Source organism: Meriones unguiculatus, chromosome 1 (assembly GCF_030254825.1).
Source record: "Meriones unguiculatus strain TT.TT164.6M chromosome 1, Bangor_MerUng_6.1, whole genome shotgun sequence".
Lineage (NCBI taxonomy): Eukaryota > Metazoa > Chordata > Mammalia > Rodentia > Muridae > Meriones > Meriones unguiculatus.
The window spans coordinates 191,091,902-191,115,928 of record NC_083349.1 but is presented as its reverse complement, the minus strand read 5'-3'; the positions used below and the strand labels follow the sequence as shown (position 1 = coordinate 191,115,928).

The following is a 24,027-nucleotide window of genomic DNA, read 5'->3' as shown; positions in this document are numbered from 1 at the left end:
CAGCTCTGTCTTCCAGTAGGTACCACATTGTTCTCTCTTTCCTTACAGTTTAGTTTATAAGGCCATAGGATTTTGTATCTGCTTGCAAAGTGTGTGTACTCTAAAATTCTCTTTATTGGGAAGGCTTGTAGAGTTCACAGCTTCATAGACTGGTTCTGCAGTGACTGAAAGGAGGTATTTCTGCTTAACCAGTGAGTTTTTCAGTGCTGCATTCTTCCTTTCTGGCAGAGTCTTTTTGCTCTAGGTGACTCTAGTAGGGGAGAGGTCTTTCAGATACTGATACTGATGCTCAGGGCCTTGAAATGTGAGAGATTTGGGAGAAAGAGGGCAACATTTTATCATGTGCCCGATTTTCTGTAATATTTCAGAAATTATTTGGGCATCTTTATATCATCTGGTGTGAATTTTCACTCTAGCACACTTCCATTTAACTTTGTAAAGTAGATGTTATTTTATATTAGGGGAAAGAACGTCCCAAGGGAACAGTAACATATCTGAAATTACATAATTATGATTCTAGTTAATAGATAAATTGGAGGTCGGTCCCACAGTATATACTCTTCTCTGCTGTATGAGTTTATTTCAGGATATGTTTATCTCCTCTAGTTCTCCTGATAAAATTGTGATAGAGTTAGCCATTACTTTTTCTAAGTATTGTGCCCTTTAAAAATATTGAGGGATAGCCTGGCATAGTGGCACATGCCTGTAATTCCAGCACTTGGGGAGGAAGAGGCAGGTGGATCTCTGTGAGTTCAAGGCCAGTCTTGTCTCCAAAGCCAGTCCAGGACAGCCAAGACTACACAGAGAAACCCTGTCTCGAAAAACCAAATACCTACATACGTATGTACATACTGAGGTGTAACTCATTTAAAAATGTACCCACTCTACGAGAGCAGTTTCAGCAGCACAGTAGTCACACCTACATGCCTGCCCTTTCTTCTTAGCGTAATATTGAGTACTATTCCATACCCTTAGACAAACAGCACATTTTCTTTATGTAATCATTTATTGGCAGTCACGGAGGTTGATTATCTTGGAGTTTGTGATTAATGCTGAAAAGAACGTTTAATGCAGATGTATCTTTGATATTATTATTTCATTTCATTTGGATATTTATCAGAAGTGATGATTATTGAATCATATAGTATTTAAAAAAACTTTAAGGAATCTCTGTACTGTTTTCCATAAAGGCTGCACAAATTTACGTTCCAAATAATGATGGAAATGGCTTCTTTTTCTTGTGACATCTTTGGGATAAATACCATTCGATCCTGTATAATTTTCAGGATGTGTTGCTTGGGTTCGGTAGTCCTAAGAGGTCTTGCATCTACATTCATCAGCTTTATTGGCTTATAATCTCCTTCCTTTATCTTTCCCTTCCTCCCTGTATGTTTAGTTTTGGCATAGACCAAGGTTGAAAAGGTTCTCTTCCAGCATCTTTAAAGCTGGATAAAATTCAGCAGTAAAACCTCAGGTCCTGGGCTTTTTCACTCATTATTGCTCTGTTCAGGTTTTCTTACTATTAATGTTTTATGATTCTTATGTATTCTTATGATTAATGTATTCACCCTTCTAGGCTTTCAAGGCTGTTTATAGTAGTGCCCAGTGATCTTTTATATTTACTGTGGAATCTGTTGTAATGTCATTTTTGTTTTATTTGTTCTCTCTCTCTTTTTCTTTATTAGTTTGGATCTAAAATATTTGTCAGTTTTACCTATGAAACCCCAAGTCTTGCTGGTACATGCCTGTATCCTAGCCTTTGGGTAGTGGTGATAGGTCTGAAAGCTCAAGGTCATCTGTGGCTATATACATTTTGTATCCTGAAACTATAAACGATATTTATTTTTGTTTCATGTATATAAGTGTTTGCCTGCTTGGATGTATGTGCACCGTGTGTGTGCCTGCAGAGGCCAGAAGAGAGTGTTAGATCCACCAGAACTGGAGTGAATGAGAACTGTGAGCATCATGTGCATATTCTAGCACTGAAAACTGGGCCCTCTACAAGAGCAGTACATTGCTCCTACATGGGGAGTCGCTGCTCCAGACCCCAGAAACTTTTCCTAATTAATTTAATTATATCTAGCTGGGTTTTGGCAGAATCTTGAGAATTTATATATAGAATCTGTTCTGGTTGTATTTTTTTTCTCAGCTTGACACAAACCTAGACATATCTGGCAACAACAGTGGTTCTCAAGTTGTGGGTCTGGCTCCTTTGGCAAACTATTTCCAAAAATATTTGCATTATGATTCCTAACAGTAGCAAAATTACAGTTACGAAGTAGCAGTGAAGATGATTTTATGGTTGGGAGTCATCACAACCTGACAAACTGTATTAAAGGGTCAACATTAGGATGGCTGAACCACTGGGTTAGAGGCAACTGAAATGAGAAAATCCCTGCGGCAGGTTGCCTGTGGGCCATTTTCTTGATTAATTAATGGTCGATGAGAGAGCTCCCAGCCCACCGGAAGGTGGTGCCACCCCCAGCAGGTAGTCCTAGGTAGCATAAGAAAGCAGACTGAAGTTGGCATGATGGCGCTTCAGCAGGCAGAGGCAGGTCTACAGAGTGAGTCCAGGACAGGCAAGGCTACACAGAGAAACCCTGGGGAAAAAAAAGGAAAGCAACCAGGAAGTCAGTAAGCAACTTTCCTCCATTACTCCTGCTTCAGTTCTTGTTTCTAGCTTTTTGCCAGGTTTCTTAGTCTAATCAGACATTTTTCCTCTTTCTTTTGAAACACTAGCTTTTAGAATCATTGATCTTACCTGTTTTCTGGACTTTTTATTTTTTCACTAAGTTCTATTTTGATTTTTAGTTTCTTGTCTTTGAGTTTTGATCTTTTTCTAAACCTTTAGGTTGTATAGTTAATTTGTTATTTCTTTTTCTTAATTAGGCATTCATTGTTTTAAAATCTCCTTTTAGAAATGCTTTTGACATGTTCATATGTGTTTACTACTCTAGAGACGGTGGGACCTAGGAGAATGGAGCCGAAAAGTGAGAGGGACTAAAGCCTCCTGTAATAGCCGACTTCATTCAGAGCATCAGACAGTTTATATTCTGGGGGTTAAGAAGAGTCACATGAGTAAAGTGTGAGCAAGCTGAGCGTGGAGGGAAAGTTGCACAAGGCAAAAACATGTTTTTCTGTAGAGGCATATAAAGAAATAATAGCCAGGGGTAATGAATAATCTGAAGTAAACTCTCTTCGATGTGCTACACCTGGAGAGGCATGAAAGCACAACTGAAGAATAATTTGCTTTTGAAGAAACCATGGTCACAAGACTCTTGTCTTTCTAGAGTTTTCTCACAAGCACTCAGAAATTCTCACATGGCTCCATTGGACTGTTCCAACATCTGTGCCTTGTTGTTTGTATTCATTTTAGTTTATCCCTTGGGATTTTATTATTTCTGCTTTGATTTCTTTAACCTGTAGGTTATTGGGGAATATGTTGTTGGGAAATACATTGCTCAGTTTCCACATATTTATGAATTTAAAATTTTTCATCTCATCATTGATTCCTGTAATAGTTTCAAACCATCTGTGTCAGAAAAAATTATTACCACTTGCATGGTAGACTTTTGATGACAGCTTATATTTCCTTAGGGGATGTAGGAGTATTTAATTGGTTTATCTGGTCTTGATTCAGCTTTGGCATGTAGAATTGGTCAAGAAAATTGTCCATTTCATTTAGATTTTCAAATTTTGTGGCATATAGACTTTGGAAGTAAGACCTAATTATTGTTTGGATTTCTTCAGTGTCTGTGGTTATGTCCCCCTTTTTGTTTCTGATTTTGTTGATTTGGATAGTTTCTCTCTGCCTTTTAGTTAGTTTGGCTAAGGGTTTGTCTATCTTGTTGATTTTCTCAAAGAACCAGCTCTTGGTTTCATTGATTCTTTGAATTGTTTTATTTGTTTCTAATTTATTGATTTCAGCCCTGAGTTAGATTATTCCCAGCCATCTATTCCTCTTCGGTGTGTTTGCTTCTTTTTTTTTTTCTAGGGCTTTTAAGTGAGCCATTAAGTTGCTTGCATGAGATGTTTCGAATTTCTTTTTGAAGGCACTTAGTGCTATGAACTTTCCTCTTAGCACTGCTTTCATTGTGTCCCATAAGTTTGGGTATGTTGTGCCTTCATTTTCATTGAATTCTAGGAAGTCTTTAATTTCTTTCTTTATTTCTTCTCTGACCCAGCTGTCATTTAGAAGCAAGTTGTTCAGTTTTCATGTGTGTATAGGCCTTTTGCTATTTTTGTCATTGAGGTCCAGTTTTAGTCCATGGTGATCAGATAGGATACAAAGGATTATTTCAATCTTCTTGTATCTGTTTAGGCTTGCTTTGTGACCAACTCTATGGTCTATTTTGGAGAAGGTTCCATGAGGTGCTGAGAAGAAGGTAAATTCTTTTGAGTTTGGGTGAAAGGTTCTGTAGATGTCTGTGAGGTCCATTTGATTCATGACCTCTGTCAGAGTTATTGTTTCTTTGTTTAACTTCTGTTTTGTTGACCTGTCCTTTGTTGAGAGTGGGGTGTTGAAGTCTCCCACTATTAATGTGTGTGGGGTCTATGTGTGGTTTAAGTTTTATTAGTTTCTTTTACATATGTGGGTGCCCTTGCATTTGGGGCATAGATGTTCAGGGCCAGATAGTTTCAGCGTCGAGTTCTACCAGACATTCAAAGAAGAGCTAACACAAATACTCTTCAAACTATTCCACAAGATAAAAACAGAAGGAACACTACCAAACTCATTCTATGAAGCCACAGTCACCTTGGTACCTAAACCTCACAAAGACTCAAGAATGAAAGAGAATTTCAGGCCAATCTTCCTCATGAACATTGATGCAAAAATAATCAACAAAATACTTGCAAACCGAATCCAAGAACACATCAAAGACATCATCCACTACGACCAAGTAGGCTTCATCCCAGGCATGCAGGGGTGGTTCAATATACGAAATCCATCAATGTGATCCACCACATAAACAAACTGAAGGAGAAAAACCACATGATCATCTCCTTAGATGCTGAAAAGGCATTTGACAAAATCCAACATCCATTCATGTTTAAAGTCTTGGAGAGATCAGGGATACAGGGCACATACCTGAACATAGTAAAGGCGATATATAGCAAGCCTGTAGCCAAGATCAAACTCAATGGAGAGAAACTTAAATCATTCCCACTGAAATCAGGGACAAGGCAAGGCTGTCCATTCTCTCCATATCTTTTCAACATTGTTCTTGAAGTCCTACCTAGAGCAATAAGACAATTGAAGGAGATCAAAGGGATACAAATTGGAAAGGAAGAAGTCAAAGTATCACTATTTGCAGATGATATGATAGTATACCTGAGTGACCCCAAGAACTCTACCAGGGAACTCCTACAGCTGATTAACACCTTCAGCAAAGTGGCTGGATACAAAATTAACTCAAAAAAAGAAAAATCAGTAGCCTTCCTGTATACAAAGGACAAAAGGGCCAAGAAAGAAATTAGGGAAACAACACCCTTCACAATAGCCACAAAGGACATAAAGTACCTTGGTGTGAACCTAACCAAGCAAGTCAAAGACTTGTATGGAAAAAATTTCCAGTCTCTGAAGAAAGAATTAAAAGAAGATATCAGAAGATGGAAAGATCTCTCATGCTCATGGCTTGGCAGGATTAACATAGTAAAAATGGCCATCTTACCAAAAGCAATCTACAGATTCAATGCAATTCCCATCAAATTACCAACACAATTCTTTACAGATCTTAAAAGAAAAATTCTCACCTTCATATGGAACAACAAGAAACCCAGAATTGCTAAAACAGTGCTCTACAGTAAAAGATCTTCAGGAGGTATCTCCATCCCTGATCTCAAGCTGTACTATAGAGCAACAATACTAAAAACTGCATGGTACTGGCATAGAAACAGACTGGTGGATCAATAGAATCGAATAGAAGACCCTGACATAAATCCACATACTTATGGACACCTGATCTTTGACAAAGATGCCAAATCCATTGAATGGAAAAAAGACAGCATCTTCAACAAATGGTGCTGGTCTAACTGGAAGTCTACATGTAGAAAAATGCAAATAGATCCATACTTATCACCCTGCACAAAACTAAAGTCCAAGTGGATCAAAGACCTCAACATAAAACCAGACACACTAAACCGCTTAGAAAAAAAGTGGGGAATACCCTTGAACTCATTGCCATAGGAGACAGCTTCCTGAACAGAACACCAACAGCACAGCTCTAAGAGCAACAATCAATAAATGGGACCTCATGAAACTGAAAATCTTCTGTAAAGCAAAGGATACTGTCCTCAGAACAAAATGATAACCTACAGATTGGGAAAAGATCTTCACCAACCCTATATCTGACAGAGGGCTAATATCCAGTATATATAAGGAACTAAAGAAGTTAAACCGGAAAAAATCAAGTAATCCAATAAAAAAATGGGGTACAGAGCTAAACAGAGAATTCTCTGCAGAGGAATATTGAATGGCAGAGAAACACTTAAAGAAATGCTCAACGTCATTAGCCATCAGGAAAATGAAAATCAAAACGACCCTAGGATTTCACCTTACACCCATCAGAATAGCTAAGATCAAAAACTCAAGAGACAACACATGCTGGAGAGGTTGTGGAGAAAGGGGAACCCTCCTCCACTGCTGGTGGGAATGTAAACTTGTACAATCTTTCTGGAAAGCAATCTGGTGCTTTCTCAGACAACTAGGAATAGTGCTTCCTCAAGATCCAGCTATACCACTCCTAGGCATATATCCAAAAGATTCTCAAGTACACAATAAGGACATTTGCTCAACCATGTTTGTAGCAGCCTTATTTGTAATAGCCAGAAGCTGGAAACAGCCCAGATGCCCCTCAGTGGAGGAATGGATGCACAAATTGTGGTATATCTACATAATGGAATATTACTCAGCAATAAAAAACAAGGAAATCATGAAATTTTCAGGTAAATGGTGGGATCTGGAAAAGATCATACTGAGTGAGCTATCCCAGAATCAGAAAGATGCACACGGTATATACTCACTCATATAGACATATAATATAGGATAAACCTGCTAAAATCTGTACACCTAAAGAAACTAATCAAGAGGGAGGACTCTTGCTAAAATGCTCAATTCCTATCCAGAAAGGCAAAGAGGCTGGACATCAAAAGAAGGAGAAAAAAGGGAACAAGTCAGGAGCCTGACACAGAGGACCTCTGAAAAGCTCTGCCTTGCAGACTATCAATGTAGATACTGAGACTTATGGCCAACCTTTGGGCAGAGTGCAGGGAATCTTATGAAAGAAGTGGGAAACAGTAAGATCTGGAGAGGACAGGAACTTCATAAGGAGAGCAACAGAACCAAAAAATCTGAGCACAGGGGTCCTTCCTGAGACTGCTATTCTAACCAAGGACTATGCATGGAGATAACCTAAGACCCCTGCACAGATGTAGCCCATGGTAGTTCAGTATCCAAGTGGGTTCTATTGTAATAGGAACAGGGACTGTCTCTGACATGAACTGATTGGCCTGGTGTTTAATTACCTCCTCCTGAGGGGGAAGCAGTATTACCAGGCCACAGAAGAAGACAAGGCAGCCACTCCTGATGCGACCTAATTGACTAGGATCAGAAGGAAGGAAAAGAAGTCCTCTTCAATCAGTGGACTTGGGAAGGGGCATGCATGCAGAGGGTGGAGGAAGGGAGGGATTGGGACGGGAGGAAGGAGGGAACCACAGGGGGGATACAAAGTGAGTAAAGTGTAATTAATAAAGAAAAATAAAATAAAAGAAATTAAAAAAATTACCACTTAAAACCTTAAATTTATTAACATTTGTTTTGTGACTTAGCATATAATCTAGACAGTGTTCCATTTGTGTTTAAAAATAGTGTGTATTCAAAAAGAAAAAAAAATAGTGTGTACTCTGTTGTTGAGTAAAATATTCTAAATATGTTTTTCAGGTTCATTTTATCTGTACTATTGTTCATGTTTACTTTTTCCTTAATGGCTGTATGCCCTGATGATCTATCCTTTAAAGTGAGGTACTGGGTGGGTGAGAGGGCTAGGTAGGTAAGATGCTGATCCCTAAAATCCACATGGTAGAAGGAGAGAATTGTTGTATGTCCCCAAGAAATAAGTAAATGTAATTTTTTAAAATGTTACTCTGAGTTTGTGATATATATTATATATACATATATGATTTTTTTTCTTTTTTTTTTTTTTTTGACAGAGTTTCTTTCTGTAGCTTTGGATGTCCTGAGACTCGCTCTGTAGACCAGGCTGGCCTCGAACTCACAGAGATCTTCCTGCCTTTACCTCCTGAGTGCTTGAGATATTTGTATAATTACTATATTTTCTTGATTAATTGATTTTTATTTATATATTATGTCTTTTGTGTGTGGTAATTTTGTGTGACAAAAATCTGTCTTGACTGGTAAAATAACTCTGATTTCTTTAGGATAGCATTTACATGGAATATTTTTTTCAGTCCTTCCGTTTTCAGCCCATTTTCTTCTTGAAAACCACAGTTTCTTATAGGCAGTGTGCTGTTTGAGCATGATTGAAAGTTGACTTAGCCACTCTTATGTTTTAATTGGCGAGTGTGATCCATTCACAGTTAATGGTAAAAAGCTCTTACTACTGTAATTACGTTCTAACTTAATAGTTCTTTCATGTTCAGTTTCTTTCTTGATATTTTCCTTTATGATTTTATGTTTTTTAAATAATGATAAGCTTTTGTTTTGGTTTTTATTGTGTATCTACTGTAGCCTGGGTCTTCTGCAAGAGCAACAAGTTCCCATAAACATTGAACCATCTCTCCAGCCTCTGTTTTATTGAAATTCTTAAGGAGAGGTTACACATGATTTTCTGTTTTAAGTTGATTCTCATTAATGAGTCAAGTGAATGAACATTATGTGGGTCCCCTAACAATGGGAGTAGGGGCTGTCACCAACTCTGCTGCTTGCTTTGTATCCCTTTCCCTAGCTGAGCTGCCTTGTCAGGCCCCAGGGAGAGGATGCACTTAGTCCTGTTGTGACTTGAGGTGCTAGGGTAGGTTGGTACTCCTTGGGGGCCTCCCCTTCTCTGAGAAAAGGGAGAGGGGATATAGGGGAGAAGACCGTGAGAGTAGGACTGGGAGGAGAGGAAGAAGGGGGCTGTGATCAGGCTATAAAGACATTAAATAAATAAATAAGTGGGAACATGAAATAGAATAGAGAAGGCAAGAGTGGATTTCTCACAATAGGGATACATGTTCATGAGCTTGTCCTTTAAACATTATAAATTGGGTTAAGATACGAACTGTGGGGCTAGAGAGTGGCTCAGCGGTTAAGAGCACTTATTGCTCTTACACAGGACCAGGTTTGGTTCCTACTACCCACAGAGGGTAGCCACCTGTGGTTCCAGTTCACTGGTAGAAAAGCCCTTTTCTGGCCTTTGCAGGTACATATGCTCTGTATGTATTATATACATGCAGGCAAACACTTACACACATTAAATAAAATAAACTTTTCAAGCATATAAAATGTATGTATGTGTGTTTTGTTAAAGAGTTATACTAAAAACAAGCTTGATGCATCTGGATTAGGATTATAGTCCTGTAATCAGCATTGTTTTTTTCCATCTTGTTTTTCTATTTTGAAGTACTAAGACACTATTCAGTGTGGAGTATTTAAAGCTTACTGTATCCTATGCATACTAACAGACAATAAAATATAGTTTTATTCATTGTTTAATATTTAATGTTATGAGGGACTTGGTAAGATTTTATCTTTTGATGATTACATATAATTTATGATAATGCTGTAACTAAGGATGTATATGTATATATATATACATACATATATTTTAATTGCAGGAATTATAACCCATGGGATTATTTGGTAAAAGATCTTGCCACAGAAGAGAATTAAAGAATGATGGTAAGTAGAGCTTTTTTTTATTATATTTGTTTGTTTGCTTCTCTGTGTCCACATGTGCCATAGTGTGTGCGTAAGAAGATCGGAGGAGAGGTTACAGGAATTGACTCTCTCCTTTCACAACATGGCTCCTGGGGCTCAAACAGGTCGTTGGGCTTGGCAGCAAGGGCCTTTACTCACTGAGCTGTCCTGCTAGCTATTACGATCGAGCTGTTTTAAAAACCAAGTTTAGGTTTTCCCATGCTTCTTGTTTGCGTCTTATGTCGTATTTCCTGCCATCTATTTGTCATATTTTGACTGCAGTCTTAGTCGCTGCGTCAAGCACGGCTGCTGCCTTGATCTGACACCTGTGGGGTGTGGGTAGGAAAACAGGAGAGCTAACTTCCTGGACTGCCCTGATCCAGGATGGGCACTGGAGTAGGGAGCCTAAACAGAAGGAACATGTTCTCATCCCTCACACGTTTACAACTCAGTATTTTCAGTCACTTCTATATCCCTTAAACCACTCAAATGAAAGGCTTAGGAAGAGGGAATGCAGTCTTGCCTAAGTCCCTTCTTTGGGACTTTGTAAATAGGAGCAAATCTCAGAAGTGTGTAGGCTGTGGTGAATGAGTGCAGTATTTGATTTCTTACAGTGTGTTGGGCAAGATTTGAATATAACTCAAAGCTGATGTTTGTTGCTTTTATTTGAAACATGAAGTATTTGAACAAGCCTGTGTAAAATCTCCATGTAACACTAGGTGGCACACTTTAACTTTGAGTAAAAATTTTGTTGTGATCTGAACCTGAGTAAGAATGCAGCTGAAATAGACATCTGTAAGGTAATGACATATCTGAGACTCATTGATTGCATTTCAAGCCTTGGTGCATATGCCAAAGTGATTAAAAGCAGTATGTTATTGACATGTTTATAAGAATTGTTAAAAATGATCAGATTTTGAGTTTTTACTGAAAGAAGTCTATTCAGCATGTTACAGAAAGCATCTGTAATATAAAGAGAAAAGTGTTCTAAGCACATACAAGATGAAGAGTAATATTTTTACATGTTTAATATTAGAATAAAGGATAAGTACAAAGTCTCAAGCTGCTGTCTTTTTCTCTGTCTGTCTGTACTGAGTACAAAAGAACTGAGTTGATAATGCTGATCTTCAGAGGAGAAAGGAGGAGAAAGGAGCATTCAGTCAGAAGCTTCAGTTAGTGGTGTTGCAGTATTGGGACAGCGAGGACATCTGCTTTAGTTCTTGGAAGCTTATCACTTGATGAGGACTCAGAATATGACGTAGGAATAGTGAGTTTTATGCCCTGATGTCTCTACCTGTAAGATTTCCTACAGGGGAATAAGGGAATTAGCTGAAAGAGCTGAAAGTAAGACATCTATTTAAACTTGTTCATTTGGCCTAGAGTCAATAGTGATCCTTTTATTTAAAACTATGCTTTAGGTAATTGAAATGATAGCATTAAGTTCAGTCAAACAGAGGGAGTTTTACAGTGTTACATCATTGAGAAGCATGAGAGTTAAGTAGAGATTTGTGAATTTTGCGAATCTAGTGAGCACAGTGTAACAGATTCCTGTGAAAGCTTTAATTAGGTAACTGCCTCTGGGATTTTTAGTGTAAGGCCAGAAGAGTAAAGGGCTATAAATATAGACATTAAGTAGAAGATTAAGAGTTCTGGAGAGAAGATAAGGAATTAGTCTCTGATCAAAGTATTCAAATAGGTGGTATTTTTGCAGCAGTTTATGATTTTTAGTAGTAAGTTCATTCATTTATGTACTGAAACTTTATTTTTGTTACTCATAGATTTAGCAGGGATGCTTGCCTTTCCCTTATACAACAAAATTTCTCTGTACCAGATTCTTACACAAGTATAAAAATATTTTCTTTCTTTAAAAAAATCCTGCTTTTCTTTCTTACTTTTTTTGTTTTTCTTTAAGGTAAAACTCCAACAAGAGATTTTAGCTCTAGGGTCTATGTCTATTCTCTCAAGACCCTGCTCTTTTGAACTTTCTTTTGTGAGCATTTTGATTGTCACTCCACCCAGTAGACCTGTGGATGTGGAAGCTGTGGCACTGGCGTAGGTGCAGAGTGGCGGTTCTGCTGCTTGCTGTGGCTGTTCAGGCTTCAGACTGTTTTGGAAGTGGTTTAAAGTTTTAATTTTAGGGTTTTTAACCTGAAAAGAGTCTTGATGTCTGATGAACCACATTTCAAATTTCAGATTGGTTTGTATGTGCATGATGTGGAGGCCAGAAATTGACTTTGGATATCTTCCTCTCTCTCTCCACATTGTTATTATGGTGCATGCTTGGAATCCGCATGTGTGTGTGAGTTAGAGGTCAACGTTGGGTATCTTACTCTTGCTTTCCACCTTGTTTTTGAGATAGTGTTTCTCATTGAACCCGGAGTTCCTGTTGGCCAGGAGCCCTTGGGATCTTCTTGTTTCTTCCAGTTCTGGGATTCTGGCGTATGTTGACATGCCTAGCTTTTTACCTGGCGTGTAGTGAACTAAATTGAGGCCACCATATTTATAGATTTAGCTGGCATGTTATTCTCTTTACCCTATAAAACTGACAATTCCTTTCTTGGATTCTTTCAGGGAACATAAAAATATGATATGCTCTGTCTTAATTTTTTTGCTATTTTTGTTGGTATCAGTAAGAACTTAACACATTAAACCACCATCCAAGCAGTTCCTTCTTTTATTTTTGAATTTATTATGTATTTATTTGTGTGTGTGCGCACCCATGTGCATGCAAGTGCCACAGCACTTGTGTGGAGGTCAGAGGACAACTGTGGAAGTTGGTTCTGCCCTTTTACTATGTGGGTATTGGGGAATTGTACTCAGGTCCTGAGACTTGTTGGCTACAGTCTTTGCCACTGAGCCATCTGCTTGGCCCACCTATATTTTGAGGCAGAGTCTCTCACTGGACCTGGAAATTCCTATTTTGACTAAACTGGTTATCAGCCTCTCCCCTTACTATACTAGGATTACAGTTATAATCCTCACTCAGTTTTTACATGGATCTTGGAGACCTGAACTCATTTCATCATGCTTGTACAACAAGTATTTTATCTATTGGCCGTCTCTCAAGCCTCTCAAATTACTTTTTAAGTATTTGATTTTGAATAAGTATGGAGAATAATGAACTTGTCAAATATATGCTAAATGAGGTTGATACCTAATAGCCTCATAAATATTCTTGTTTCAATATGTCTAGGCTTCCTTCCAGCGCTCCAATAGTCATGACAAAGTGAGAAGAATTGTTGCTGAGGAGGGTCGCACAGCAAGAAACCTGATAGCTTGGAGTGTCCCACTAGAAAGCAAAGATGATGATGGTATGTATTCTCAAAGTTAGCTTTTCCTTCAGGGTAAATGGGGAGAACAGGTGAATGTGCTTGTGTGGAAGACTGGAGGCAAGAGGATCAGCCTTATAAAGCCTCGGCAGTATAACAAGGCCCTGTCGGAACAAAATGAAACAAAGCAAAATGGATAAGCACTTATTTAGTTTTAGAGAATAGGTAGATTTAAACTGAATATTCACAATTAGAATTCTGCAACAAACTGGCATATTAAATAAAATTTGTTTTGTACAGAAATAGTTTAAAAAGTTTTTCTTTTCATTTACTGTTTTAAGAAATAATGAAGTTATTTAGCTATTACTCTGGTAGTTGAAATGATGATTTACTAACTTCATAATTTCTTCTGCATTTATCAGTATTCTTCTAATATAAAGAATAGCTTTTCTTTTTCCCATTTATTTTAAAGTGTATGTATTTTTAAATTTGTGTAGTTTTATGACTTCTTATTTAATTGGGTATACTCTGACTCTTTTTTGATGTTTAGATTGTCTTAGACTTTACTACTGGGAGATTCTTGGTTTTCCTGTTTCCTTTGTACATCCTTTTCTTTCTTTCTTTCTTTCTTTCTTTCTTTCTTTCTTTCTCTCTCTCTCTCTTTCTCTCTCTCTCTCTCTTTCTTTCTTTTTTTTTAGAACAGCTTTACAAAATAGGATGCTTCAAGATAACTAAGAATGCACCTCAGGTTTGGGTAATAACTCCATAGTAAATGCTTATGTTTAAAGTCATGGTTAAAAAACAAAACCCAGAGCTGAAGATTCCTCTCCAAGAAAGCCATTGAGTAAAACAGTCTCTTGGACTTGAGAACATAGATTTTAAAAAACAAAACAAAAACCTCAAAAACCCACCACCAGTTCATCTTCATTGACAAGGAATGACATTGTACTGTTCTATAGTTTCTGGGTGGAAATTATATACTAGGAATGCCTGAATGCCTTATATTGTTTAGTTGTATGTTATATATCACCTATAGTTTAGTTATGTTATCTCTTTTGATTTATGTGTTTATTTCCTTTTCATGCCTTGAAGGAAAACCTAAATGTCAAACTGGTGGAAAATCAAAGAGGACAATTCAAGGCACTCATAAAACCACTAAACAGGTAGAGCATATACAATTTTTTACTAATTTGTTTTAATTAGTTTCCTGAGTATATTATCAATTATACAAATTTTTAAATCTCAGGATTTGAGTATTACGTATCTTGTTTACATAAAAATTCACTATAACATTTTTAAGTTTAAAAAGGTGGATTCTTTAATCTCTATATGGCTAGTCCTAAGTACTTTAAAATTTGTTGTTCTCATAGTAACCCTTTGGTATAGGCCTTATTTTCTTCGCTTAACAAAATGAAGTTATGGGCTGGGGAGATGACCGATTGGCTGTGCAAGCATGAGGACCTATATTCAAATCCATATTAAAAGAAAAAGCCAGATACGGCATTATGTGCCTGTAGCTCCAGTTTCGAAAGGCAGATCCAGGCAGCTTGTAGGCGCTCACTCTGGCTAGCTAGCCTGTCTGGCCAAAAGAGCAGTTTTGAATAAGGTAGATAGTAGTACAGAAAGACACCTGTGCACCTTTGGCCTCTACCTGTGTGTACATGGGGCAAACACCCACATGCATGTGTGCAACATTCAGTAATGTCAGCAAGAACGTGAAGTCACCGTATGAAGAGAAACAGAAGCTCAGAGAGACTGTATAGCATTCTAGTAAGTGACAGCCAGACAGTGTTTCAGCCCATACGGCCAGCTTTCAGTTTATCTCCTTACTTCTCTCAAATACTTGCATTTTGTATGTGGGGGGATATGTGATGTTATTTTTTTTTTTTTAAGAAATGATACTTTCAGTTTGTAGAAGTCACAATTTAGTAACTCTAAAAGTTTCCAAATAGATTCATTGAAGCTGTACAGAATCTAGCCCTACCTCTTATTTTTAAAATGTTCAGGATAATTATAGTTTTTCTATAGCCTTTTCTTTATTTTTTATTTTAATTTGATATTATATATTTATATAAATCAAAAACTTAATATGAAGAAAACAGTGTAAATCATGCCATCGTTGTGAGTTCACAAAGAGTCCATCTTACACATGCATCAATGATAATATTTTTAGATATGAATAAAGAATATTTTAAATATAAGGTAAATACCTACAGGTAGAAGGAAAATTAAACATTCTATTCAGAAGTAAGTGGAGTTGGGGACACAAACTAAATGGTCAAAGCATCTAGAAGATGACTTCCAGTGAGATAGAGGCTGGATGCCATTTATGGTGGGAAAGAAAACCAGGGTCTGATTTGAAAACTTACGCCTGTACAGTACTGTGCATTATTACACTGAAAAAGATATACCCTTTTGGGGGTGTAGCTGATGACCGCTGATGTCTAAAGTCAGTGGAGACTGCTTTCGTGGTAATCTTCTGATTGAAGACTCAGTCTGTCATATTCCTTAAGGGAGAGAGCTGTAGGCTCCAGTAAAAGACCCCAGGAAGTAGAACTAAAGTGGATCAGATTGATGGTATCTAAAGGTGAGCAAAGTAAGAAAATGAAAGGCATGAAACTCAAAATTTTGAGTTTGCCAAATAAAATATCAAAGTATATGAAAGAAATGTCGTAAGACATAGTCAGTACTTTATAGAAATGCGAATTTACTCCTTAGGTAACAGAAAGTGAAACACACTACTCGAAAGACAGCTTCCAAGAAATGCATTTAAGTTCCTCAAGGGAAGAGTAGCTATACAGGAAATTTGATAAATTATGAAATAAAGAAGTTAGCTATTAGCTTCAGACATGTATTCACGTGACAGTGAAATTCTGAAAAACTGCAATTAATAAATAAATGGCATGTTGAAAGGAGACAGGAAAATTTAGGAGCTGGAAGGTGCTCTGAGGAGGATTTAGACTAGGAAAGGACTGAAGACATGGGAGATGAGAGAGAAAATCTGAGAGAATTTCTAGCACACGTCTTCTCAGGCTTCCAAAAGGAGAAAAGAAGTGATGCATTGAGAGTATTTTTTACTTGCAGAATTCTCAAAGGCTTTAGAATAAAGAGCTGAACAGTATAAACAAAAGCAGATTTACACTTAGGTCTATTTCACAGTCTTCTGAACATTGGGGTAAAAGAAAATCTTTAAACTTACCAAAAAGTGACACCACAGAGGATTACAGGTTATTAGCAGCCTTTGTTTGTCTCAAAACAGTAGAGGAGTACCTCCGGGTTCTAAGGCCAGCAGAACCACAAAACTCTTCAGCTCAAGCTCTGTGCTAGTCAGATGATTATCCCATTTAGAAGTGAAATAAAGTCAGTTTCAGAGATGCAAAGACTTCATTGTTGACCATTGCTTTGGTCTATTTTGTGCTCCTGAAACAAACTTCCACAAAATGGGTAATTTAAAAGCAATAGACATTCATGAGAAAGCTAAGATTTGAACCCAACTGGGTGAGAATCTTCTTGCTGGCTCAGTCTGGCAGAGAGTTTTATGCCAATATCACAGGAATGGGTTTGTTATCCCATAAATAATATCCTCACCAAAACATGAGATCAGCTGGCTTGGCAAGATGACTCATGGGTAAAGTGCTTGCTAACAAGCTTGGAATTTGGCTTTGATCTTGGGAACCCATGTGATGAAGAAGACTGACTCCCGCCAGTTGACCTCTGCCTCCATACTTGCACTGTGGCATATATGCTTGTGGACACATGGATGCATGCACATGGACTCTTGCTTTCTCAGTACCCTTTGATAGCCATCAGCTCCTCAGCTAATGGTGGGGCCCTGGGGCTTCCTTCCCTTCCATGCTGGAATTTTTACTGGAAAAACCTGCCTCTTGTTCAGAACAGAAATGTATTTGGTGAACTCAAGTGTGATATAAGCTGAAAAGAATGTCTTACGTATTTATGTCGAAAGTTTGTTTTATAAAGAAATTAGTTTGTAGAAGCCTTATACTTACCTTTTTATTGGTCCATTTATTTCATCAGAATACTGCAGTAGAATGTAAAATAACATCCACAACTGGAGAGAAACATTTTGATAAAAGTCCCACAAAAGCAAGGCATCCACGGAAAATTGACCTAAGAGCTCGCTACTGGGCATTTCTTTTTGACAATCTTCGCCGGGCAGTAGATGAAATCTATGTGACTTGTGAGTCAGATCAGAGTGTGGTGGAATGTAAGGTAAGGGCGCTTTGGGGTTTGTTCATCTACAGGGAGGTGCTTCAAGTGTTTTCCAACACCTGACTTGTTTATTTCACTTTTCTGAGTTTTAATTGTATAATTTTTACTTCATTACTGGGTAATGAGAATTAGTCTTTTAGTCTTTACTCTCAGATAGACATATGCTTGAGGCTTTCTTGATTTTTTACTTTTTTAAATTAAAATTTTTTTTTTTGTTTATTTGATGTAATACATGACTTCTCTTTGTCTGTGAAAGGTTTAGTAGACAGCTGTCTTAACTCATAGTCCTAGGGAAGGAATCAAAATACATACATGCATGCATACACACACATGCAGGTACTCCCAGAGGATTTTAAAAGTCCTATTTGCATTTTCGTTGGCTACTGTTAGTAGTTATAGTGAGATTTTCTTAGTCATTGGTTTCATTTTATAGTTGGGAATTGCACTATGCTGAGATAATCAGTGTGCTTCTAATTCATTCTGGTTAGAGAAAAGAGATTGATAGCTAACTATAAACAATCCAGAGTGGGGTTAGGATATTCTTATAAGGTGTGCTTTCTGATTGTAGATCACCTTGTGTTTGTAAAAATTTTAAACAGCTGTGTAGCATAGTCTGCTCTGAAAACCACTAAACAGCCTTTTAGGAGATACAAGCTATATACGATGTTAATCCTTACCTAGGAAAATCTTAAAATCAATGGTACATTTTCACAGAATCATCAGAGAGATAACTGAGTTCATGTTTTAAAAGTAACTGTGGTTTTGATGGTGATCATGGCTCATTATTTAGTTTTTGCAATACATGATGAGTCAAAGGAAAGTTACAGGTTGAGACAGTGTTTGTTTCCTCTTTAATTGGAAACAGCCAAGATAGTGTTATACTAGCTTGAAAATATGGTTCATTAGAAGCATGCTCTAAAATGAATAGTTGGAATTAATCAAATATGTAGTGTGGTGGTTACAACTAATATTAGCTATATAAAACTTTTAAGTTTTTTAAAAAATAATTTAATTTTTAAAAGTTAATTTTAGTGTGTTTGTATGTGCCATGACACATGTGGAAGTCAGAGGACAACTTGTGGCAATTGATTTTCTCTTTTTACTGTGTGGGTCTGAGGATCAGTCTCAGGTTAGGAGACAGCAAGCATCTTAATTTGGTCACTCATCTTGCTACCCAAAGAACAATACTTTTACTTAAAATCATAACACTTGAGTATAATGAGTCAGGATGTTGTGGTAGAAAAAAAATTACTGTATTTGGTTTTGGGTGCAGCTTCTTCTACAAAGTGAATGGATGAGCCTAAAAGTGAGTGTGTGAGTCCAAAGGTGAGTGTGTGAGTCTGACACTGAGTGTGTGAGTCTAAAAGTAAGTGCTTGAGCCTAAAAGTGAGGATGTGAATTTAAAAGTGTGTAGGTGGCCAGCCCTCCTGTTTGTTCACAGTAAAGTTTAAGGTGAAAACAAAGAGGATTTTGTTGGGATATTTGTAGGTCTAACCTCACAGAGAGAATGATACCATCTTCTCTGGATGGATGTTTGCCTTGATTGTGATGTCTCTGGAATGAGTTAAAGAATGTTGAGAGTACATTTTCTTCCTTTCCATGTTTCCCACTTGAATTTGGAGTGTGGGGAACTAGGTATCAATTTGTTGTAGCTTGGCAGGTTTGCTAACAGAGTATTACCTCTGCTTTAGAGAGTGTATGGTGTAATAAACTTGCTGTAGTAGCCCATGACCCTTGAAGGATGCTTGAACATTTGGTTAAGTGAAAGCATGAAAAATTCTGGCAGGTTTGAGGAGAGGGATCTACTGTGAACGTACACGGTCTGGAGATTACATATGGTACCTGTGCAGAAACCACTATCTATGCAGTCTGCACAAGGTTGAGGCTACTGACTTCAAATTGAGTCAGAGAGAAGAGCCTAAACACATCTTGTCCTGGGAGCACTTTTGTTGGCAACTGACATCAGTTAAGCTTCTACAGAGGGCTGGCTGATGACTGTGGTGGACCATCAGTGTGTCTGGCAGGCTGCGTGAGTAGAATGTTGCTGTTTCTGTAGGTGCCCCTTAGGGCAGAGCATAGAAGTTTGTAAAGAAAAGAGAGAAGGGGAGCTGTGGAGGATGAAGGAAAGAGAGGGCCAGTAAGAACAGTTATACTCTTTCCCACCACTTGTGCTAATGAAGAAGGGAGTCAATTGATGATTTAAAAACCAGTTTTAAAAAATGTTAGTTACCCGTTTTTTAATGATCTTATTCTATCCCATACAGGTATAATTATAGTTGTGTATTAGTTGGATAACTAAATAAGATTTTAATTAGTTAAGTTCTTTGATTTCATACATACATTCCAGTCACTCTTCCCACACATTGTGATGAACATCCCATTTCTCTCAGTACACCCTCCATACCTGTTCTTTTCACAGATTAATGACTTTTAGATTTGTTTTGTGACTTTTTAGTTTAACCAGGAACATCTGTGTAATTGTTGGATTGGGTCTACCCATTTGGACCTTTGGGGGTCACCAGTGGGTACACAACTGAAGGTAGTAACCCCTCCCTTTCCTTGAGTTCATCTATAGTTCAGCAGTAGGGCCTCTTGAGTCCCTCCTGCATACTTGGTTGTTGATGGAGTCATTCTTGTACAGATTCAAGGCATTCATCCACAGTTGAGATTTCATGATTGCAATGGTTGTGTATTACCCAGAAGATGGCATCTCATGGCCCTTCTCCTTTCTTCTGGCTCTTAGTCTTTCTGTCCCCTTCCCTAGTGTTCTCTGAGCCTTGGAGAAGGTGATGTAAATGTGTTGTTTAGGGCTGAGCACCCAACTGTCAGTTACTTCCAGAACGTTGTTCAGCTCTGAGTCTTTGTATTCACTGCAGTTTATGGAGAAAGAACCTTCTCTAATTAAGGCCGAGAGTAGTAATTGTATATTTATGTTTATACATAAACACTAAGAAAGGAGTTATACACTATGTCAGTTTAGCGGTGCAACAGAATTAAGTCCCCTGTAGGACCCTTGACCTCTTCTACCATGAGTTTAAGTGTATTTACAGTATCAGGCATGAATTTCCTTCTGTGGTGTGGACCTCAGATTCAGCAGAGAGAAGTTAGTTACCCTATATCACTGTTACATAAGTGGGTGCATTGTCCTGCCTCTTAGGTTTGTAGTTTGTGGGGTTCACAGCTAAGTAAGACCATTGATACCTCTTTTCCCCAGCAGCCTGAATAATACCTTCTAGCACTATGAAAGCTAGCCACGAGGGAGATTTTTCCAGCTCAGCTCCAGCTTGATTTCTCCAAGCTGGAGAAACCAAGACATGTGGTGTCTTCAGAAAATAAAGTTATCTCACCATCCAGTTCTGGTAATTGACTAGTGCTGAAAAAAATGGCATTCTTGTAATCATATTCAACAAGTTGAGGATTCAGCTGAGTAGTTATGGAAAAAAGTAAGAATTATTTTATGTTTATATTTCAATGAGTTGAGATTTCTCAATTCAGTAAGTTAAGGAAAGTTCAAAATGTGTTGAACTAGACTTGCTGCCAGAGGCCTGTAATCCCAGGTACTCAAGAAGCTGATGTAGGGGAATAACAAGTTTAAGTCCTTCTGGACTGCAGAGTGAGTTTAAGGCTAGTCTAGACATATTAGTGAGCCCTCTCTCAAAATAAAAAGTGGAAAAAAAAGGCTGGGTATGGTGGCACGTACCTGTAATCCCAGCACTCGGGGAGTTAGAGGCAGGCCGATTGTTTTGAGTGTGAGGCCAGCTTGGTCTACAGAGTGAGTTCCAGGATAGCCAGGGCTACAGAGAGAAACCCTGTCACAAAAAAAAAAAAGAGAGAGAGAGAACTGGAGACATATTTTCATGCTGTAGTGGTTTCCTAGCATGTATGAAGCCTTGAGTGCAATTCTTTGTGATGTTTGTCTTTTTGGGCTGGGTTACTCAGGAGGATTGTTTCCAGTTCTCATTAATTTACCCACAAATTTCATGAATTCATTTTTCTTAACACCTGAATGATGTTCCATTTTGAAAGTCTACCGCATTGGCATTGTTCATTCATCTGTTGATGAACATGTAGGCCATTTCCATTTTCAGGTTATTGTGAATACAGCTATGTACATGCATGGCCATTTATTTCTGTAGTAGGGTATAGAAATACCCTATATTGGGATATATGCTCAAGAAAAGCCTAGCTGGATCGTGTGGTGGATTTATTCTAGCTTTCTGAGTAACCTTCACACTGATTTTCATAATGGCTGTGCCAGCTTGCCTTACTCACTCACTCCCGCAGTGAATAGATGTCCTCTTCCTCACGTATTAACTAGCACTTGCCATCATTATTTTTATTATTTTTTTCCTTTTTAAAAGGCTTAGTCATTCTGACTGGGTTAAGATGGAATCTCAAAGTAGTTTTAATTTGCATTTCCATGATAGCAAAGGATTTTTGAATATTAAAAAGTATTTTCAGCCATTTATATTTCATCTCAGTTTAGATCTATGTCGCATCTTTTAATTGGTTTGTTTGGTCTTTTGACGCTTACTTGCTTTTTAGTTCTTTGAGTATTTTAGATACTAACACGTGGTCAGATGTTTTGCTAGTAAAGATTTTTCCCTCAGTCTGCCTTTTCACTTGAATGTTGGCGTGTTTTTTTTTTTTTTTTTTGTACTGGCTAGTTTTATGTCAACTTGACACAAGCTAGAGTCATCACAAAGAAGGGATCCTTATTTGAGAAAAGGCCTCCATAAATTCAGGCTGTAGAAAAGCCAGTAGGGCATTTTCTTAATTAGTAATTGATGTGGGAGGTCCCAGTCCTTTGTGTATGGGGCTACCCATGGGCTGGTGGTCCTGGGTTCTGTAAGAAATCGGGCTGAGTAAGCCCGGGGTGGGGGGGACGGACAGACGATAAGACAGTAAACATTATTTTTCCATGGTCTCTGCATCAGCTCCTGCCTCCAGGTTCCTGTCCTGATTGAGTTTCTGCCCTTACTACTTTTTGATGAACAGTTAAATGGAACTGTGAGTGAAATAGACCTTGTCTTCCCCAATTTGCTTCGACCATAGTATTTTTATTACAGCAGTAATAACTCTAAGACACCTTTTGCTGTGCAAAAATTCAGTTTTGCTGGGTATGGTGCCTCACGCCTGAGTGCCTCAGCACTCAGGAGGCAGATGCAGGCGGATCTCTGTGAGTTTGAGGCCAGCCGGATCTATAAAGGAAGTTCTAGGACAGCAAGGGTCATTACACAAGGAAACCCTGTCTTGAAAAACCAAACCAACCAACCAACCAACCAACCAACCAACCAACCAACCAACAACAGCAACAACAAAAAAGAAAAACTTTAGTTTTATGGGTTCTTATTTATTAAGTCTGTATCTTAATGCCTGTGTTACTAGAGTCCTGTTCAGGAAGTCTTTTCCTGTGCCTGTCAGTTCAGGCATATTCCCTACTTTCTCCTCTTATCATATTTAGGGCATCAAGTCTTGTGTTCAGGTCTTTGATCCATTTGGGGTTAAGTTTTGTGCAGGGTGAAAGAACAGGATCTATTTGATTCTTCTACATAGAGCTTCCCAGCTTGACAAATACAATTTGTTGAAATGCTTTCTTTTTTCCAGTGTGTATCCTTGGCCTCTTTATTAAAGAAAATCAGGCAGTCTAAGAATGTGGGCTTACATTTATGCACTGCTGCTACAGCTCTGAAGTTAAACTGAAAAGATGGGGTGGTGATACCTTGAGTAGCTTTTTATTGTTATGAGTATTTTGGCTTTCTTGAGTTATTTCTGTTTCCACGTGAAATTTACTTTTTTTTTTAATTTTTCATCAATTACACTTTATTCATTCTGCATCCCCCCGTAAGCCCCTCCCTCCTCCCCTCCCAATCGCACCCTCCCTCCTCCCTCTGCTTGCATGCCACTCCCCAAGTCCACTAATAGGGGAGGTTCTCCTCTCCTTTCTGATCTTAGTCTGTCAGTTCACATCAAAAGTGGCTGCATTGTCCTCTACTATGGCCTGGTAAGGCTGCTCCCCCCCAGAGGGAGGTGATCAAAGAGCAGGCCAATCAGATTATGTCAGAAGCAGTCCCTCTTCACATTACTATGTAACCCAATTGGACTCTGAACTGCCCTGGGCTACATCTGTGCAGGGGTTCTGGGTTATCTCCATGAATAGTCCCTGGTTGGAGTATGAGTCTCTGGGAAGTTCCCTGTGTTCAAATTTTCTTGTTCTGTTGCTCTCCTTGTGGAGACCCTGTCCTCTCCAGCTCTTACTATTTCCCAGTTCTTACCTAAAATTCCATTCACTCTGCCCAACAGTTGCCCATCAGGCTCAGCATCTGCTTTGACAGTCTGCAGGGCAGAGGCTTTCAGAGGCCCTCTGTGGTAGGTTCCTAGGTTGTTTCCTGTTTTCTTCTTCTTCTGATGTCCATCCTCTTTGCTTTTCCAGATGGGGATTGGACATTTTAGTTAGGGTCCTCTCTCTTGCTTAGTTTCTTTAGATGCACAGGTTTTAGTGGGTTTGTCCTATGTTGTATGTCTATATGAGTGAGTATATACCATGTGTGTCTTTTTGCTTCTGGGACAACTCACTCAGGATGATCCTTTCCAGATCCCACCATTTACCTG

The 24,027-nt window shown here is 38.3% G+C and overlaps 1 protein-coding gene across 3 annotated transcripts in view; it reads left to right on the top strand.

Moving 5' to 3' along the window:
* Positions 1 to 24,027, top strand: part of Scaper (S-phase cyclin A associated protein in the ER) — a 334,907-nt gene that overhangs the window by 5,630 nt on the left and 305,250 nt on the right. For all 3 annotated transcript variants that reach the window (XM_060374235.1, XM_060374232.1, XM_060374222.1), the window contains exons 2-5: positions 9,835 to 9,898; positions 13,110 to 13,227; positions 14,278 to 14,348; positions 17,221 to 17,415. In XM_060374235.1, the coding sequence (XP_060230218.1) occupies positions 9,893 to 9,898; positions 13,110 to 13,227; positions 14,278 to 14,348; positions 17,221 to 17,415 (390 nt within the window). In that variant the 5' untranslated portion in view covers positions 9,835 to 9,892. The remainder of the gene's footprint in view (positions 1 to 9,834; positions 9,899 to 13,109; positions 13,228 to 14,277; positions 14,349 to 17,220; positions 17,416 to 24,027) is intronic.